This window comes from Hibiscus syriacus, unplaced genomic scaffold (genome assembly GCF_006381635.1).
Source record: "Hibiscus syriacus cultivar Baekdansim isolate YM2019G1 unplaced genomic scaffold, ASM638163v2 tig00111213_pilon, whole genome shotgun sequence".
Taxonomy (NCBI): Eukaryota; Viridiplantae; Streptophyta; class Magnoliopsida; order Malvales; family Malvaceae; genus Hibiscus; species Hibiscus syriacus.
This window is the reverse complement of record NW_024063022.1, coordinates 1126733-1148874: the sequence shown is the minus strand read 5'-3', so window position 1 is coordinate 1148874 and position 22142 is coordinate 1126733. Positions and strand designations below refer to the sequence as shown.

Below are 22142 nucleotides of genomic sequence, written 5' to 3'. Positions count from 1 at the left end.
AACTTAACAAATAATTAACTAAGTAGCATACTCACCTTTGAGCTTGGAGATACAGGAGGAGTGGAAGGAGAAGGAGAAGTTCTGGAGAAATATCTCCCTATATGCTTATCTCTTAATAAAGAGATAATATAATTATCTTTTAGATAAAAAGACCATTTTACCCATTAATTCATTCAATAATTACTAAAACGTTTAGGATTTATCTCCAGATAAATCATTAAACTAATCCATTCTTCTATTTTAACCACTAAATTCTGAAACTTTACCATTTAGTCACTAACCCATAGTTTGAGATGTTACATAAGTCCTTAAACAATGGTTTTTTTTATCAAATTTATCCTAAAAGCTTTCTAATTTATAGTTTTTATCAAACACCCCACCACCACCACTATTTCGACCCTCATTCCTTACAAAACAAAAACCAAACTGCATAGATAAATGAAGTTTTTTCATTAAATACAAATACACTAGTATTTAAAGCCATAAATTCAATTAATTTTAATGTAAAAGTAATGTTATTGGGATTATTTTCGTTTTGTAAGGATAATGGTTAGAATATTTAAAGACAAACGAAAATTTGTTTAAGTGTGGTTTTCGTTTTATAAGTAAATTGGTTAGAATATAATTAGATAATGTGATGTTAAAAAATAGAAACTAGAAAATTTTTGGGATAAACTAAATATAAAATCATTATTAAAGGACATATTTGATGTTTTGATAATAATTTAGAGGTGAAATAAATATTAATCTTTTTTATTAATGGTGTAATGTCATCAATTTGACAGAGATAATGGTGGAATAATTATTTTATTATAAATGAATAACATTAGTAATTATTTTATTACAAATCAATAATGTTAATGACGAAATGACGAATGTATTACTTTTTCACACTTCAGTGGAAAAAGAAACATACTCAAACATTAGTTACAACTTTTAATTAACCCACCTTCTCTCTATCCATTAGCGATTCCAGGATTGAGAAAGAGCAGCGAGGGAATTCTGCTAAATTTATTTGATAATTTTCCTCCCGAAATGGAAGCCATGCGTATATTAAGCTCCGCCGCCACCATCCTAAAAGCCACGCCTCCATCCTCCTTCTCTTTTCCTATCAAACCTCCGTTTCTGCTATCTTTAACTCCGACCGCCCCTTCTCCTCTAATCCTCTCCCGTCTCTCTTCTTCTGGTAACCCATGCATTTCAGCTTTCTGCTATCATACTTCTTGTGCGTTAATATTGCCTATTTACCGTTCTTCTGCTAACTTCTTTTCCTATTCCTATGAAATTCGAATTATACTATATGGTTCCTGGCTTTTCCGCTCATAAAACATTTATGGGTTTCATGCTATTCTATGGATTCTTTTATTTTTATTTGAAAGAATATTAAAATTGCCATGTCTTATTTTATTTAGCATAAACTTTGATATTTTCGCTTATGGATGATTAACTCAGTTACATATGCGACCCCGGAGAGCCAATTGAGTGAAGAAACCAGTACAAGAGAATGGGTAATGCAAGGTAAGTGATGACTTACTAAATTCCTAGTTAAATATTTGGACTGCAATGACCACTTCTAACAATAGTTATCTTTTTACTTGAATTGGAAAATTGGATCTACTGCGTGAAGTTGTATTGTCAACCAGTTTGAGTTGTGCTCTTGTTTTGACAGATTTTTATGCTCTAAGGAAGGATGTTGAATCGGCCTCGGAACGTGTTGAGGAGATTAGAGCATCTGCTGGTCTGCACCAACTAGAAAAGGAACTTGTGGTTCTGGAATCGAAAACAGGCCATAGCTCGTTTTGGGACGATCGTGCCAAAGCTCAACAAACTCTTTTGGCACTGACCGATGTCAAAGATAAGATATATTTGCTCAATGAATTTAAAACCAAGGTATGTATTTCTGGCTAAGGTGTCCGTGATGCTTAATTATAAAATGAAGGTAAGAACTTGTGGTTCAAATCGAGAGAATTTGCTCAATGAATTTTAATTCATAGGTCTCCAGATTTCCCCATATTTGTTGCATTGGACTATACTGGGAGATAGCATTTCCTTAATATGATACATTGGATGCAGGTTGAAGATGCCGAAACTATAGTTAATCTAACAGAGGAGATGGACTCCATAGATGCTTCACTTCTGGAAGAGGCTGTCAATGTCATCAAAGAAGTAAATAAGGCATTGGACAAATTCGAGTTGACTCAGCTTCTTTCTGGTCCCTATGATAAAGAAGGTGCGGTCATCTCTATAACTGCTGGTGCTGGTGGCACTGATGCGCAGGTATATACAACTAAACTTCAAAGGGCTTATGTTCATCCATATTAAGATTCATGGTAATCAATTGAGGATCCCTGCAGTAAGGTCCTTTTTATGATGGTGCCCGTCCTGATGTACCACTGAACTTTATTTAATTTTGGTGGGTAAAAATCTTGATACTTTCCTTTCCGACAGGACTGGGCTGACATGCTTCTGAGGATGTACACGAGATGGGGAGAGAAACAGAAATACAAGACAAAGGTGGTTGAGAAGTCTTTAGGGGAGGAAGCTGGGATTAAGTCAGCCACAATTGAAGTTGAAGGCAGATATGCTTATGGCTATCTGTCTGGAGAGAAAGGAACTCATCGAATAGTACGACAATCTCCTTTCAATGCCAAAGGTCTTCGCCAGGTAACTTTGCTTTATCACCACCCATAATTTCTTTTCTCTTCTTTTTTAAATAATCTTTTTGTGAGTTATGTAGGAATTTACTATGAACTCCATTACCCTACAAACTAATGGCATATTCCGAAAAGCATAACAGGTAGCATACATTGAGAATGAAACATGACACTTGTTATTTCTCATACAGACCAGCTTTTCCGGTGTTGAAGTGATGCCTCTTCTCCCCGAAGAATCAGTGGATGTCGAGCTGCCTGAAGAAGACCTTGAAATTAGCTTTTCAAGGGCAGGGGGGAAAGGAGGTCAGAATGTGAACAAGGTTGAAACCGCTGTTCGGATTACTCACATCCCGACCGGTGTTACCGTTCGTTGCACAGGTTTCCACCTCATTGCTCTTCTAGTTTCAATTTTTGCCGAAAGCTGTTAAAACTTTGTTTTGTAAAGCTTGATCAAAGAGTAGCAGCATCGCAGGAATCATCATTGCCATTACAAATTGTGACCGAGTATTGATGATATTTTGCAGAGGAGAGATCGCAGCTGGCGAACAAGATCAAGGCTCTTAGCCGATTAAAAGCCAAGTTATTGGTTATTGCAGAGGAGCAGCGTGCATCCGAAATCAAGCAAATAAGGGGAGATGCAGTGAAGGCAGAGTGGGGACAGCAGATACGAAACTATGTATTCCATCCCTACAAACTAGTGAAAGATGTACGGACTGGGTTCGAGACTTCAGATATTGCATCTGTGATGGATGGTGAATTGGATGCTTTCATCAAAGCTTACCTCAAATACAAATACACCATCTCTGTCTCTGCAACTACAACAGGGGCCTAATTATTATTTTTATTAACATTTGTACGAGGTTCTTTCAATCTTTTAAAGATGACAGCTGATCGAATATTTGTACTTTCTTTAAATACTCCAACTGGAAACCACTAAATCTATATCCGCCATATATCTAAGCATGGATACAAAAATATGATCCTTCAAAATAACTAAAAACTGAATATAACCATGTTAAACATATAGTTACAACACAATATAGGCCATCCTAAACAAATTGAAGCAGATATCAGTATTCACCATACAACATCAGTAAATTGATTCGAACTACACGGCCGTAAATGATTTTGTTATAACTATCTTGTTCATTACCAAACTCATGATTTTTAGCCGGAAAAAAGTCCTTGCAATCTGTAAGTCAATGAATTTTATCAATGAAAGAAATTGGTCTTACCTATTGAAACATTTGTTTAGAGAAGCGGCATGGATCTACAATTATAATTTCTTCACATGCATTGCAAGGAAATTCCCGAATTGATTGTTCAAAGGCTTATAATAACTATGAGATGAATCAAATCTAAAAACATCAATTGTATTTTGTCAGACGGTGAGGGACGCGCCATTGTCTGCTGCAGTGAGATTGATTATCATAGTAGCTGCCTTCAATGACCTACCAGAGACAGACAATTCAATCTCTCATACCATGTATAAAAATAATATGAACAACCAAGTTAAAGAACAACAAAGAAGAAGAAGAAGAAGAAGCTAATTCAAGCACTTTGCAATGTATCGCCAACAGTCGACTCAAAATTACGTAACAATATTAGATTTTACTCACAAGGCTATGATATAAACAAAATTCTATTTTTATGAAATACATAAAAAAGAAAATAATATTTCATTGAGAATTAAAGCAAAAATATCGATAAGACACCAACCATTATTCACCAAACTCTTACAAGTGCAAAAATTTATTTATTCTTAAGCAAATTGGGCACTAAATAAGAAGCAGAAATATAATTAGCATATTCGGAAATGTTTATGATGACAATATTTGAGGAGCTTATCTTTCAACGAGTTTAATTAAAAGAACAGTTTTCCCCAACAATTAAAAAGGATCTGAATTTACAAGTTGTTGACGCATTTGACACAGAGCAAGTTATGCAAGTATCCTCCTTTCAAATTGATCCAAAATATAACAAAATGCCCATAAATACAGAACTGCATAAACCATATGAACTCTGACTAGAACTAAAGAAAAATTAACATACCATGCTTCAGGTGTCTGATATACCGAGGCTGAACTTCCAAAGCAAGATTGAAGCATCTCTGTATTAATCACACCTGGATTAAGTGCTACAACAGCAAACCCATCAGGCATCTCCTTAGCCACTGCTCTGCTTAAACCCACAACAGCCCACTTTGAGGCACAATATGGTGCAACCTGTTGAGATACAAGGATATCCCCAATTTCACTCGCTGTTTCTGGAAGAAGTTTCTTAATTTCAATAATAAAGTAGATCTTAAAAGAATGAAATATGGTCACAGCATGACTGTTCCTCCCCTCTCCTCCCTTGTTCTCCACTAAGAAGGGCAATGGATCGAATATCTATATTTCCGTAACATCTGATGCATAACTACTTTAAAATCAAAATCCCAATTATATTATTATCTGAAACATCCGAATCCGCAAAATTATCTGAATAGAAAATTTGAATATCTGAACAAAACTGAAGCAGATTCTGATGCCACAGTTGGATATCCAAATCCATTATAAGTAAATATTGCAGATTCAGATAATGTATATCCGAGGGTTCATATCCAATTGCGCTTTGAGTTTCCTATAGAGAGTAATTATAATATCTGAATCCACAATATCTGAATTCACAATAAGCAGATCGGATATCTACAAATATTAGAACCCACACCATCCATATCAATCCCTATTCCCCTAGTTGGCAGCCACAACATGCAATGGCCACAAAAAGTTAAGTGCGCAAGTCATAACATGAATTGAGAAAATACATGTCCATTGTTCCCTGAAGCTAGAATTTTACATGCTTCCTTGTAAAACTTCTAAACGAAAAGGTTTCAATTGCTTATAAATTTTCTGTTGTTTATGACAATGGTTCCTTCATTTCATTAAACAACAAAATTTCGCTCGGTTATGTATTGGATGATTCAAGATGGACAAAATTGTGTAGAAGATGGAAAACTTGAATTTACCAAAGCAGCACCAGAACGTCCCCATCCAGAAGACATATTAACTATAATCCCTCGACTTTTGGGAAGCATCAACGGGATAAAGTGGCGTAACACATTTGCAATCCCTTTGACATTTGTATCAATGACAGTATCAAACTCTTCTACAGGAACCTCCCAAATTCTGTTGTTTTTATTGATTGTACCTGCGTTGTTTACTGCCAATACCTTAATGTTAGTAAAGACCAAAAGAGGCAAAGGTATAGGAGTTTACACTTAGCATGAAACGTGCCCTAAAGCTATAGATTAATATGCATTACAATTCCAGATAAAGAAATAGCCACAAAGCTAAATGAGAAAATTGTTCAGTTTTTAGTTTTGTTCTTGTTTTTCAAACATTAAGTGACTAAAGAGGGAATGATTTAAAAACAAAAACTACATTCGATTCTATTTTACATGAATTCAAGACTACGAATGTAAACATACCCTTGGTAGCAAGCTATGTAGTTCAGCTCAGTCATCACTTACACAAACTTGAGCGAACAAAATTTGAATATCCTAATGCTTGATTGAATAACTCATGAGCCTACTCGAACTTTTTAATTATGTATTTTTTTGCTTTTAGTTAGTACTGAAAATTTTCAATTCACACTTCAACTTGAGTTTGAGCACAAATAATAGAGCTTACAGACCAACATGAGAATCTAGCTTATAAATGGGCTTAATTGAGCAAGCTCAATCAAACAGCTCTAAAAGTGCAATCCCACTGCGCTATAGTCGAGCTTCAAGCTTCGAATTCCGAGTAGAGACTGAGCTACTACTTGTTTGAGCTCAGTTTGACAGAACTATTCAAAATCACAACTTCAGTAATAACAAAAGAAAATTGATTTACTAAAATTAAGTACAGTTGAAGGCAATGACTAAACAATTCTTGATTACTCAGTCGAATACATGAATTCCTCCTAATAATATCTAAACATTCTATTTTTTTAACTAGTAATTAATGACGAAACAATAAATTTAATTGGAACTGTTACAAAAGCATCTAAAAGAAGTTCAAATTTCAAACCAAATTAGAATATAAAAATAGAACCCAAAAAGATTGAAGCAAATAGCACTGATTACCGATTATGTCAGGAACAAACTTCTTTTCCACCAAAATTCGAGCCAGCTCCATAACGCTATTATCTGACTTCTGCAAATTCAAAAAGTGGACGAAATCATATCGGTAACGAAAATCTGAGAACCGCCTGAGAAAGGAAGGGAATGCATCGGCGAATAGGTAATGACCACATCAACACTGAGGAGGAGGTGACGGTCAGGCGAGGAGAGCTCCGATTGGAGAGAGTTGAGTTTGTCTTGGGAGCGGGAACACCCGATTACGGAGTGGCCTCTCTTGGAAAACTCGAGAGCTAAGGCTCTGCCAAGCCCTCTGCTCACTCCGGTGATCAAAACCGTCTTAACTGCAGCGGCTGCCGCCACTGCCGCCGTGTTCGAACCGCTAAACGATGCCGTTGTCATTTTCACTCCTTTCTCTCCGGCAAGTATATTTTTCCCTTAAAAATTAGAATAAAGAAAACTAAAAACAAAATGGCGAAATGCCCATCCTGACCTTTTTGTAGAATTCTCGAGAGGTTCAAATATTTTTTGTCGGGAATGTCTTAGGAAAGGCGAGTTAATATACGGTTAATAAACGGCGTTATTAGATATATTAAAATATATTTAATAAATTCGGTTTAGCGTTATCGGAAATGTTGACTAATAATAATGTAGTAGGTCTAAGTCATGAAGAAATATTAAAAAATTGTGCAACCGGCAAACTTAACTTGTCGGTTCATGTCGATCCAAATTAAAAATGTATCGATCCACAACGATATAACAGGTAAAACTATGACAAAATCGGTATTGAAATGATAAAACCGGTAAAACGGTACCAGATATATTTAAAGTGTCGGTACTTTAATATAAGGATCTACACTTCGTTAATTTAAAAGAGAATCAGTTTTAGCGCCTATAAAGTGTCGATACTTTAAAAAAATATATCGATCCACAACGATATAACAGGTAAAAATATGATAAAACCGGTATCAAAATGATGAAACCGGTAAAATGCTACTGGATATATTGAAAGTGTCGATACTTTTTATAAGGATCGACACTTTGTGAATTTAAAAAAGAAGCAGTTTTAACGCCTATAAAGTGTCGATACTTTAAAAAAAATGTATCGATCCATAACGATATAATATGTAAAAATATTATAAAACCGGTATCAAAATGATAAAACCGGTAAAATGCTACCGGATATATTGAAAGTGTCGATACTTGCATAAGTACGTGTAATAAATTATCGATACTTTCAAAGAAATACGTAATTATCCTTTCGAAAGTATCGACACCTGACATAAAAGTATCGACACTTGTATCGATTAAATATAAATAACATATCCGATGAAAATATAAAGGTCATAGCTAAATATCCTCTGAAAATAGATAGAACGGACAAGTTTTTGAAATCGAATCGTAATTGTTGCTGTATTTCAGAAGGCGTTTCTAAAGCGAAGTTTGTTTGTTTGTTGTTGCAGTCGAATCAAAAAGTATGTTGTCGAAACTCTAGTTTTTTATTATTACAGTAATCGCGAATACGGTTTTTATGTGTTGTTTGGGGTTTTGGAGTAAAGAAGCATTTGGGACCGATTTGCAGGTAGAAAGTGATATTCAATGTAAAATATAAATGTCGATACTTTTATTAAATATTATAGGTAGAAAATGATATTATAGGTTGTATAAATGTGCCGACATATTTTATAGTGGCCATTCAAATTCTTTTGAAGAAAACTGTTTTACCACAAGAGTAATTATCTATATTTGTATATTGAATAAAGTGTATGTAACAAAATAATTTGATTTGCGTAAACTGATATATGAAGGAAAAATAGAGTCAATGGGTTGGAAAATTGTTGGTTGCGCAGATGACTTTGAAATTGAGGCCGAGACTCGAAAGCAACCAAAGGATGGATATATGTACTTCTAGTAAGTATCAATGTCTTTTTGTTATTATTGTTGAAATGGTAATTAGATTAAAGTATCGATAAACTTTAAATTGATTACAAATTTTAAATGTGACAGTATGGTCGAATGCAAAAGGATGAAGGAAGATGGCACACAGAGCGGTTCGATATGTAAAATGAAATTGACATTGAGTATTATTTAGTGTTAATGTATTGATTAAGAAATGTTTATGTTTAATATTAGGTGACAAAAGATGTGAGGTCCAAATGGAATTCGATGAGTGATGCTGAAAAGGAACTTTACATCACACAGTCAATGAATGATAGTAAAGAATACAAAGAACGGAGGAAAGCACATGAAAATAAGGTATTCATTAAACTTGTAAATACGTTGATACAAAATATATATAAGAACTATAACATTATATATTGTTAAAAAATGTAGGAAGTGTCGACAAGATGCATCATTAAAAGGGTGAATTCATTAATTAAACAACTTAAGGAGAAGGGTCAGTTGAATGTGCTGGGAGAAATAAGTTTTGGATCGTTGGTAGGAATAAGGGATCGACTTATTCGGAGGGAATTGTGTCGATCCTTGATGGCGCAATTTGATGTCAGACAATGTATTGCTAAGTATGGTGATTTTTCATTTCCTCTCGGGATCTCATGTGCTGCAACCGTATTGGGGGTAGAAAATGAAGGCAAAAGTGTTGTAGAAGTCTGTAAGAGTAAGGACTGGAAAGCACTTGCCTCCAAATATGGTTTGAAGCAGAAGGTGACATATGCTGAAATTGAAGAGGAAATAAAAAGTGGATCTTACGGGGGGATGAGCTGAAGGCCAGAGTTCTATTATACCTTGTCGGTATCTTTCTTTGTCCAACGGGTGATACGTCAACGAACAAGGAATATATGAAGCTCATTTGCGATGAAGGCTTGAAGGGTGAATTCAATTGGGCTGAATATATCCATTCGAGACTGATTGAATCAATAATCACCTTTAAAAAAGGCAGCCAGAGATACCTCAAAAGGTGCATAGCAATCTTAGAGGTAAATGAGTTGAAGAACTTTTTTGTGTTTTTATATAAAATGATAGTATAGTTATTATATAAAAATATAAATTTTATTATAAATGCAGGTTGCACTGTTCGATTTTTGGTCGGGCTGTGAGGCAGTGCCGGCTTATGAAAGAACCGGAGTGGCACGCATCCGTGCATGGGGGAAGGAAGAGGTGGTTAGAGTGATGGTGAAGTTGAAGTTGGATAGAGCGAAGAAGCAAGAAAGGGTAATAAATGTAATTAAATAATATTAAGAATATAATCAATGCCTTAATATTGTAATTTAATTTTGAAGGTTATTGGCAAGGATGTAGAAGAGGTAGTAGAGGCAGAGGAGAAGAAATGAGAGATGGTTGTATTGGGGGATAACGGGCAAATATGTGTAATCCAAGTGCTTCAAAATGTGAAGTTGATGGCGACACAGAAGTCCAACGGTCTCGAATTTTTTGCAGGAGCAAATTAGAGTTTTCATACGAGAATCAAAAACTAATTTCAAATTTCCTATTTTTTCTGCGTACTTTGACAAAATATAATGTTGACATTCATCTGATAAGGACTTAATCTCTGCCTCAATCCGGTACAATGTCTCCCGTATAAGTTAATCTTGGAACGCACGAAAAGATTCGCGGGTAAAAATCGCAGCGGCATGGCTTTCAAGGTCGACCAGTTTTGTGATCTGGAAGGGCTTCGTATGGGAACTTAAGTAATCCGCTTTCAACTCGTTCATACGAATTCTACTAATTCCATCTTCAATTGCACGAACAACATCTAAATATGTCTTCTTGTGTTTTAGTGCAATCGCTAGTGAAGCATTCATAGACTCGCACCTTTGTGTTGAGCGAATATTGGCAAAGAAATGACCGGATAGATATGCTTGTGCCCATAAGTGTCGTGTATTTCCCTTCTCAATCACCCATGGATGCTTTTGGACGTTGAATTCTAAAACAACCAAACGCCATTGAATATCAAATTCCTCGGTTGTCCACCAGGAAGCCATGCATTTTGAGAATGCTGTTGTAAACTTTGGGTCACCAATGTTAGCTTGTGCATTGCGAGAAAGATGACAATAACATAATATGTGCTTAGCATAAGGGATAACAGATTTGATAGCCCTATGCATTGCCCTATCCCCATCGGTGACAACTGAAATAGGTGATTTACTCATCATGGCTTCTAAAAATTTTTGTAGCACCCACTCGAAAGATTGAGACGTCTCGTCAGCGATTATGGTAGTGGCAAACACAATTGTGTTATGGTGATGATTGACACCGACAATAGGCATAATTGGTCGACCATACAAATTATCTTTGTACGTTGTGTCGAACGCAATTACATCACCGAAACATGTGTAATCCGATCTCGACGTAGAATCCAACCAAATAAGATTATACAATGCCCCCGATTCGTCTACCGAGTATGTCATAAAAACCTCGAGATCATCATGTTTCTTATAATAAAAGTAGGCAATAAGCGCATTCACATCCCCATCGACGATTTCCTTTGCTTTACCTCTTTGAAGTGCATTGTAGAGGTCTTTATGTGTAAATCCAACATTATGATAGCCCCCTGCCTGCTGCGTTAAATAGTTCATTACTTGTGACGTGCCAACACCGACCTCTTTCAATGTTGTTTCCTCATCGATATCCGCCTTACTTACAGCTCTATTAGAACGCATAAATGGTGTCATAGTAGGTGTGCACAATGCATGATTATGTTTATGATCAGACTTACTTATAACCCACTGATCGTTTGTATTTGTTGCAGTAACTAAGCCACTGATCGTTTGTATTTGTTGCAGTAACTAAGACTCTAGCCTTACATCCTGTTCTTGTGACTGGCGTATGAGCACGTTGACGATCAACAATATTGACTTTTGATACTCGAAACCCTTCTTTGGCACAAAAAAAATTCTTGTGTCTTCACATTCCCTTCCACGTCAAGCCGTGTTGTTCCCTTACGTGCACTAAACCCATGTTCCCGTGCGAATCCCTTATAAAAGTACCAAGCTTGATCACGTGAATAGAAGAGCTGACCAACTAATCTGTCAGATTCATCAACATTATGTACTTCATGGCATTCCTCGGTTGGCTTAACATTGTCTACATCAGTATGATCCATGGCAAAAAATTTGTTGTGCAAGTTCAGTGGTCCCGGAGTTGATGGAAATATAAGCAAAGATTCATTTTGAACATGTTTCAGTCGTGCTGCTTTCAATAGGATATGATATTGGTAGTGGTAGTTAAAGGGTGGGTACAACATTAAATTCGCAGTACATATTTAGGTATGTACAATAACTACCTAAATATGTGTCAATACATTTTCTACAAGTATCGACCCAAAAAACATCAAAACCAATAATTATAATGTAATAGGTAAATTAACATATCAGGTAAATTTTACCTTTTTTTTTCATAATGTTACCTGATATGTTGAAAGTATTAATCCTTTTTATAAAAAAGATCGATACTTTACAATATAATAGGTAAAAATATGATGTAATAGGTAGCGCTTATATTATAAAGTATCTATCATTTTTATAAAAGTGTCTATACTTATTTCACTGTGGAAAACATTAATTTAAGGTTATCTTTTGAGTGAGTTTTAAGATATATCAATTTAGTAATTATACGCGTCTAATGATTTATTTTTATGTTATGGTATATTTATTATAAATTTAAAAACAATAAACCATATATTACATATTTATTATTATCTTTGGTTAATATTGTTAATTTAAATTCTAAATAATATTTTATAAATATCAAAACAATCAAATACTTTTTGTGTAAATGAAATTATTAAATTAATAATGTAGGTGGAAAATATGAAACACTATTAAAAAAAATTGAAACATAAATTACATAACTTTAAAAAAAGTATGAATCATTTTTATAAAAAGTATGGACACTTTCAATATATCAGGTAAATTTTACCTTTTTTATCATAATGTTACCTGATATGTTGAAAGTATCGATCCTTTTTATAAAAAGGATCGATACTGTACAATATAATAGATAAAAATATGATGTAATAGGTAGCGCTTATATAATGTAATAGGTAGCGCTTATATAATGTAATAGGTAGCGCTTATATTGTAAAGTATCTATCTTTTTTATAAAAGTGTCCATACTTATTTCATTGTGGAAAACATTAATTTAAGGTTATCTTTTGAGTGAGTTTTAAGATATCAATTTAGTAATTATACGTATCTAATGATTTATTTTTTATGTTACAATATATATTATTATTAAATTAAAAACAATAAACATATATATTACTTATGTATTATTATCTTTGGTTAATATTATTAAATTTAAATTCTAAATAATATTTTATAAAATATCAAAACAATCAAATAATTTTTTGTGTAAATGAAATTATTAATTAATATTGTAGGTGGAAAACATGAAACACTATTAAAAAAGGATTGAAACATAAATTACATAACTTTAAAAAAAGTATCGATCCTTTTTATAAAAAGTATGGACACTTTCAACATATTAGGTAAATGTTACCTTTTTTAAAAGAGAAGTTATAGCGCCAATAAAGTGTCGATACTTTATAAAAATGTATCGATCCATAACAATATAACATGTAAAAATATGACAAAACTGGTCTCGAAATGACAAAACAGGTAAAGCGCTACCGGTTATGTTGAAAGTGTCGATAATTTATTATACGTATCGATACTTTTGGAATTTAAAAGAGAAGAGGTTATAGCGCCAATAAGTGTCGATACTTTATAAATATATCGATCCTAACAATATAACATGTAAAATATACAAAACCGGTCTATAATGCAAAAGGTGAACGCATATAGTGTCGATACATTATAAAAGTATCGATCTAAAAATATTGAAACCGATAATTATAATGTAATAGGTAAATTTGCAATGTTACCAGTATAAATATACCGGTTTACTTATAAAATAGGTCAATATAAGCGCTACCTATTACATTAAATAAGCGCTACCTAATATGTTATTGTACTTGATAATATTTCCGGTTAAATACCTATTTTATTATATAAGCTCTATCTATTACATTATATAAGCGTTACCTAATATGTTATTGTACTTGATAATATTTCCGGTTAAATAATATAACATAACCGGTCTAAATTTTAACCGGTCACGCCGTATATTAGCCGTTTTTTAGGCGCCGCACAGCAGAACTACCCATTTTTGTCGCTTCGTAACAGGGGTAAGTAATCAATAAATTTGGGTTAAGTAGATTTAATGTAGGGTAAAATATAGTAATGGTCACTAAACTTTTTTAAATCTTGCATTTAAGTCTCTTAACTTTTAAAACTTGCAATACAGTTCTCCACATTTAGTCCGTTTGTAATATGGTCCCCGACCGTTTGACACCGTTAGTCCGTTTGCAATATGATCACGGAACTTTTCAGGCGCTTGCATTTAGATCCCCCAACTTTTAAAACTTGCAACATAGTCTTCAATTTCATTCTAAACCCCAAATTCCAAAATAATTTAATTACATTTTAAACCCTAAATTCTAAAATACTTTAATTTAGGGTTTAGAATATAATTAAAGTATTTTAGAATTTAGGGTTTAGAATGTAATTGAAGTGTTTTGGAATTTTGAACATGAATTTGCTATTTGATAGTGTTTACTTCAATATAAATTTGAGGTTTATTGCATGTACATCCAACGGCTGTCGCACTTTGAACATGAAGAGTGCACCTATCACAGTTATTTCATAAACCGTTGAAGTAAAAGTAACAATGCCAATTTGTCTTGTTCGTAGCTGCTGCACTTTGGTATGATAATCCAATAGGTTTGGATGGAACTTGAGCATGCACATCCAACGGCTGTGAAAATATTAAAGAGTTTTAGTTCATAGGACTACAACATACATCCAAGCAATAACTAAAATAAACCAAGAATATCAATTAATAACTTATTCAAAATGAGGACTTAATAAATAAAGGGAAAGAGGTTCGGTCATAGCACTCCAAAAGCTATGGCGACAAATGAGTTGTTTAAGATAGACATTAGATGCCAAATACAACATTACCAGTTGTAAATGCATTAATGGCCTACCCTTTTAACATATAATTGCTTCTAATGATCCATGTTTAATGTTCCTCAATAGTCAAACATGATGAGAACCTAAAGCAGATAGCGAAACTAAAATCATAAGACCCCATAATTCTTGTAAATTCATGGCATGTCAGCAATAAAAGATATTGTAAAACATAGTGGACACTGCAACAAACATATATATGCCAGAAATGAAGATGCAAATGTGCAATGATTGGGCAACATATCAAGTAGCTGCTCCAAATATACTACCCTGCATGATGCATTTCGAGTTGTGTGCATGCATAATTGTCTTCTAAAGTTATAATTCAATACAATTCAATTGTAAAATTTTCAAAATATGTAAAAAAAAATCAATTCGTTCACGATATATCAGTCCCATAATCAACATGAACTTATTAAAAAGAATACGAGATCACAAGACGTCGAAAACCACATGTCGGATCAATACAATTCCCAGTAAACTAGTACAAGCAGTCTCTTGGATTGAGTCTGGCGATTTCACCATGTCGATACTCACAACCAATTCCATAATTTAAAGAAAACCAAAACAAGCAGATAAAAAAATTAATCTAAGACCCTCTTTGTAACACCCCCAACCCGTACCCGACCCGGATACGAGTCCGAGGTGTCACATTGACTTTTCAAACTTTGACTCTTGACAAAATTCAAAGAAAATTTAAACTTTAATTAAAGTAAAAGCAGCTTATTTACATAACTTGACCACAATAACTAAAATTAATCAGAGCATATTAACTCAATCCTTTAGTACATGCCAATTATATTCAAAGTAATCAAAATCATTTAAATCATCTATTTTTTGATCTGAAATTTGTAAGGAATATGCTAACATGTCTTGCTCTCTTAGCTTTTCTTCTAGTTTTCCGGAACCTACGTGTGAAACACTCACACGCTAAGTCGATGACTTAGTGAGACAAATAAAACTTATAATGCACTTAATAACATTTAACAATGCATGCATGTTTCATTCTATCGTGCTATACTAAATCACCTTATTTCATCATAGCATACAAAATCATATCCGACTACTTAACAAATTATACCTACATACACATAAACCATCATTAACAATTTATCTTTTAATCACATACTTTATACTTAAACCCCTTAATCAAACAATATACACACACACAACATCATATCATTTCTACAACATTTATCATATCACAAACATATATTTGTTGTTATTATCTCATGATTAGCCCATGGAAATATGTGAGAACTATAGGTATGTGAGTCTATAGAGGTTGTGCACTAATGCTGTCACCACAGCTCGTATAATTGCACCAAATTGCCGCGTAGAATTTGCACCGTAGTGCCATATAAGATTGTCCATAAGGACCACATATATAAATTCCTTAAGAACCATATACATAGACCAAGGATCAAGTAAGTGTCTCAAAAGACCTCATACATGCTCCAAAGAATACATATACGTCCCAAGGACCATGTAAAATTCCTTAAGAATCATACATATGCTAAGGACCAAATACGTGTTCCAAATGACCTCATATGTTCCATAGGATACCTATATGTCCCGAAGACCGCGTAGACCCTCGGCTCTTGGCATGCTCCGTGCACATATTCATGTAACATATCACATATTCATATAAGCTCGTAGCTTCATTCACACATACATGTAATCACGTAGCTCATATCAATTCGCATATGATTTCATATTCATATAATCACGTAATTCACTTACACATAACACATTTTCATGTAATTCACAGATATCCCTTAGCTTATATCTTGATCATTTAATCACAACTTCTTATCACATATCTCAGTCATGTTTTCATATTTCATTCATCACACAGGCTATAGTTTCTGGTCATATTATTCACATTCTCTGACTTATCTCTTATGATCTGGTAATCACTACACTTATTTCATATAACTTATTACCGAATGATTCACATATAAACACCTAGATCACTTTCACATAGCTTATATAAGTTTCCTGAATCCTTTCATATTACCTCCTAACATCATATAGGTATATAATAACTTATCTCATTTCGTCTACTTTATGCTTTATTTCCTTGTATTCCCTTAGATTATATAACTTATGTCGTATATCTAACATATATATTACACTTAATTGTATTTTATTTATATACTACTTTAATCCATTTAATTAATTCAATTTCATATATTCCTTATAACCTTTTCATATAACTCCAATAGATATTTAGCATATAATTTATCCTATATATATACATATCATCGCTTTATATTCAAGTTCCCTAATCGATATATTATTCTCATTCCATTCTATAATTTAATCTTATTTAGTTTCCTCAATTCTCATTAAATCAAATAACTCTATTTTACTAATTCTCATAACCATGTATTCACATAGTCTTATATTTCATTATCTTATTACTTATATTTATTCTCCTATGATTCTTCATAAACCTCTATTTTCATTTCCCTACATCTCTTGAGTTATCTTCTATATTCATATAATTTCATAACTTATTTGATATTCTCTCATTAACACTTAATAGTGTGTGTACATAAACCACATAGCACATACAAAACATATCAATTCATATAATCAAACATACATACACTCATATTCAACTCATGCCTTTAATCATGAATTCATATGTAACTCTTCAGGAAATAGACTCATTGCAAGTCTTATTCCCATCACCCATCATATACTATTGAATATGCACTCACCTGGCCTCACCAGTCAATTCCAATCTCTTATCTTTCCCTTTGATCGATCTTACTTGACTATAATTGCGGAACTCGTTCAGGCTCTGAATCTACATAATTATACATTTTCAAGACAATTATTAGATACCTACATCTTGTAATTCGATACTAACAACTTAAACGAACTTAATAAACTAATATTCATTTCTTCCTTTAGGGGGATCGGTTCCCTCCTGTGGGGGTATCGGTTCCCCCACGACATTCTGTAAATTCTGGTTCGTTTGAGGGGGTATCGGTTCCCCTTGAATGGGTACCGATTCCCCTAGCCCAGAAATCACATTTTGAGCTCGAAAATCACTTCATTTTCAGTTCCACACTTCCTATTTCACTTCCTTTAATATTCTTAACTCAAATATACATAATTAAACTAATAAATTTTCATTCAATATCTCTTTAACTTAAAAATCCACTCCTCCACATAGCATTCAAGAATTATACCAATTTTTCCATGTTACCCAAACTTAATTCTAACACTTCTAGCTTCTTATTCTCATAGACGACAAGTCAAATTCAACTTCCAATTTGAGTGATGAACTCTATTCCAAAATTTCATTCAAAAACTCTTAATCTTTTAATCTCTCATAATTCCACCATCCTTTGTTTTTAAGATGATTTAAGCTTTCCTTAAGCTTAATTATCATCCAATGATCATAACCAAATCCTAAATTCAGCTAAATATCAACTAACAAGAGATCTTACCTTTGCTTATGGCTTCACTGTGGAAAAGAAGAGAATGAAGAAGAGAAGTCTGGAACTCTCTCATATTCCCCACGTTTTATAATACTCAAAAAGGGAAGATAAAAATCTTTCCCATGAAAAGACCATTTTGCCCCTTTAGTTCATCCATCTTTGCTATTTAATCCAATATTAAAATTCTTTACTTAAATCCTGAGACTTTTAATTTTTTCTAAATTGAGCACAAAACTTTCAAAATTTGCAATTTAGTCACTGACCCTGATTTGGGATATTACACTCTTTCACTTCTATTCTGATGGACTGAATATATTTCATAAGGAGTACTAAAAGTTTTGATTAAGAAGAAATAAATAAAATTAGATGGTTTTGGTTCAAAACTAACACTGAATATCCAAATCCCTGATTTTATTAAAATAAAATTTTTATTATATTATTTATTAAAATAAGAATATATATATTATTAGGTATATTAATTACTAATTAAAATAAGGGTAAAGTATAATAATTTTTATGTTTCTGGAACTGCATGTCAAGGATCTGGATATTCAGTGTTAGTTTTGAACTAAAACCATCTAATTTTATTTCTTTCTTCTTAATCAAAACTTTTAGAATTAGGGGTTTAAAATGTAATTGAATTATTTTATAATTTGGGGTTTAGAATGAAATTGAGGATTGTGTTGCAAGTTTTAAAAGTTGGGGGACCTAAATGCAAGCGCATGAAAAGTTCGGTGACCATATTGCAAACGGATTAACTGTAACACCCCCAACCCGTATCCAACCCGGATACGAGTCAGAGATATTACATTGACTTTTAAAATACAACTCTTACAAATAATAGCAAAATACTTGAACTTATATTAAGAAAAATACAATAATATACATATATTTATACAAGTTTATCAAAATACTCAGAGCATACACAACTTAACCCTTTAGTTACATGCCAACATCCCTTTTCATAACAAAATGACCTACTGATTAAGTTGCTTCTGATCTGATAGTTGCATGAGTAATGTTGTCCAGTTGCTTAACCTCGATCGTCTACTTTATCGGATCCTACGTGTGAAACACTCACACGCTAAGTCATCGACTTAGTGAGGTAATATAATAATAATATCGATAAATATAAAGTAATTGCCAGAATAAGATGGGTTGCAATGATAAGATGTATGTAAACAATGCAATAACCAGAACCATGTTTCTTACACATATACTTATCAAATTCACATTCATAAGTTCGCCTTAGTAATTTCATTAGCCCATGGTACCATACAGAGAACCTAAGGTATGTGAGTATTGTGAGGTTGTGCACTATGCTGTCACCACAGCTCATATAATTGCGCCTAAGTGCCACGTAGAATTGCACCGGAGTGCCGCGTAGAATTGCACCGTAGTGCCATATAATAATGTCCATAAGGACCACATATCATTCCTTAAGAATCATATACATATGCCAAGGATCAAGTATGTGTCTCACCAAACCTCACACATGTTCCAAAGAATACATATATGTCCCGAAGGACCACATATCATTCCTTAAGAATCATATACATATGTCAAGGATCAAGTATGTGTCTCACCAGACCTCACATATGTTCTAAAGAATACATATATGTCCCGAAGGACCACATAGACCCTCTACCCTTGGCATGCCAACTATACCTATAGTTCTCATTTACATAACATGGGCTTTCACAATTTATCTTATTTGTATCACGTAGACATATTATTTTCATACCTTTATCACATAACTCATATAACTTTTTCTTGCATATTCATGTCCCATAATGCATATGGTATGGATTCATGTCATATATCATAATATGAAATACTATCATGTATCAAAATATTGAATCTAGACTTATCACAAGTCTAGAACTGAATAAAATACATATTCATGCTATGCATATGCACTCACCTAGATTCCTTTTTCTTTCCCTCGATTGATCCTACTTGTTGATGGTTCCGGAACTCGTTTAGGCTCGATATCTACATAGTAATTCATTGATACTTATCAGTATACTAATTAATATATTCTAAACTATCATTTCTTAGGCTAAAAGAAAAGTCATTTTCATCTTTTAATGGAGGTATGCATCGATGCACTACACCATGCATCGATGCATAAATCCTATTCGATGTTTGTATTTAATGGGGATGCATCGATGCACTCCTTATGCATCGATGCATAAATCCTATTCGATGTTTTCTTTTTAAATTTAATGCATCGATGCACTACATGTGCATCGATGCACATTGCCCAGAATTGTCATTTTAGCACGAAAATCTCTTCTTAGTCTACTTAACACTTTATATTTCCCCTCTTTATATATCCTTAACTTGCATACTCTTACTTAAACTAATTATTATCCATTCCATACTTTTGAAACTTAAAAATCCAATTCTCCATGTAGAATTTAAGAATCTAACCCAAATTCCAACATGTTCTAATTTGAATTCTAACACCTCATACTTCTTAGTTATCTTTATGACAAGTCAATTTCCACTTCTAATTCTTATTAGGAACTCTAATCCAAGATTTCACTTTTCTACTTCCTTTCTTTGATTCTTCATATTCTCCTCATCTTATGGTTTTAAGATAATCTAAGCTTTCCTTAAGCTTAGTTATCAACTAAGGATCAATAAGAAACCTTAAATTCATCAAGAACAAGAAAACTCACCTTTAGCTTGGTCTCTCGATGGAGAAGAAGAAGTGAAGAAGAAGAGAAATCTGGAAACTTTTGTTCTCTTCATTTGCCTTCCACGTGGATTTAAATATCCTCATCTAATATTTAATTATTTCCCCTATTAAAAGACTCCTTTACCCCTTTAGTTCCCCCTTCTTTGTTAATTGATCCTACACAAAACATTCCCATTAAATCTTTCAACTATTCAATTTATCTACTTTGGTCACTGAATTTTATAATTTCACAATTTTATCACTAACCCGGTATGGAGGATGTTACACTAACGGCCGTGTAACAGCGTCAAACGATCGGAGACCATATTGCAAACAGACTAAATGTTGGAGGACTGTATTACAAGTTTTAAAAGTTGGGGAACCTAAATGCAAGCTTTAGAAAAGTTCAGTGACAATTACAATACTTTACCCTTTAATTTAATTTTAAATTTCGAAACTAAAATTAAACTGATTTAATAATGTTAACTAACTTTTTAAAATTGAAATTAAAAGTTAAAAATCAGTTAAATCAAATTAATTCGATTAAGGTAATTTGTTTAATTTAACTCCATTTTTTTTCACTTTTAAACTTTAGGGTGAAGTACAAATGGTAACCAAACTATAAGATAATGTGTTATTGAGCCCTCAACTATAGGGTATTATTTTGTTGAGTTATTCGACTATAAAAAGTTATAAAATAAAGTTACAAAATAGTCGTCCGACTATTCTTATGTTTCAAACTCCTCCCTTTATGTTAAAAAAAATGACAATCTAAGTTGAAATATTTTATAACTTTAAATAATCAAAAAACACAATAAAATAATACCCTATTCATTTGACAATCAACGCTCAATCACTCATATTGCAACCGTTGGTGTTTGAACTCAAGACCTCTAAAAATAACAACCATTCTTTTAACCACTAAGATAATTTAATTCATGCAATATTATAACATTTTTACCTTTATATAGCATGTATTCACCCGATATCTCTAAAACAACATTAATCTAAATTATAATATTAAATGTTTAAAATGCCTGTTCTAAAACCAATTTAATTTTTTTTTCATTGTTCTATAATTTACTAATTTTCAATTTCCTTTTTCTTTTACCAAAAAGAACAATATACATTCATGCGTATGTATACTCTCAAATTAATATTTGAACTTTAATCAATCATTCGATCGCATAATAGATTCAATCCGAATTTGAGCTTTGCAAATTGCACTTCATTCCGGATGATGAGATGTTG

At 33.0% G+C, this 22142-nt stretch overlaps 2 protein-coding genes across 3 annotated transcripts in view; one reads left to right on the top strand and one right to left on the bottom strand.

The window, feature by feature from the left end:
• Nucleotides 1-979: 979 nt before the first annotated feature.
• Nucleotides 980-3569, top strand: LOC120156084 (peptide chain release factor PrfB1, chloroplastic-like). The gene is made up of 7 exons (XM_039167495.1): nt 980-1186; nt 1453-1518; nt 1670-1890; nt 2074-2277; nt 2449-2664; nt 2846-3032; nt 3179-3569. The coding sequence occupies exons 1-7, from the start codon at nt 1036-1038 to the stop codon at nt 3484-3486; spliced, it is 1353 nt and encodes a 450-aa protein (XP_039023426.1). The 5' UTR covers nt 980-1035; the 3' UTR covers nt 3487-3569.
• A 211-nt stretch (nt 3570-3780) lies between these two features.
• The window catches only part of LOC120156186 (NADPH-dependent pterin aldehyde reductase-like), a 27099-nt gene continuing 8737 nt past the window's right edge, over nt 3781-22142 (bottom strand). Inside the window, exons 3-7 of one of the 2 annotated variants that reach the window (XM_039167586.1) lie at nt 6928-7170; nt 6763-6832; nt 5662-5855; nt 4707-4879; nt 3781-4105 (exon numbers count right to left, since the gene is read on the bottom strand). In XM_039167586.1, coding sequence (XP_039023517.1) covers nt 4036-4105; nt 4707-4879; nt 5662-5855; nt 6763-6832; nt 6928-7158 — 738 coding nt within the window. In that variant the 5' untranslated portion in view covers nt 7159-7170 and the 3' untranslated portion in view covers nt 3781-4035. Of the gene's footprint in view, nt 4106-4706; nt 4880-5661; nt 5856-6762; nt 6833-6927; nt 7207-22142 lie in introns of those variants that run through there. The other variant, XM_039167587.1, reaches the window with a different exon arrangement.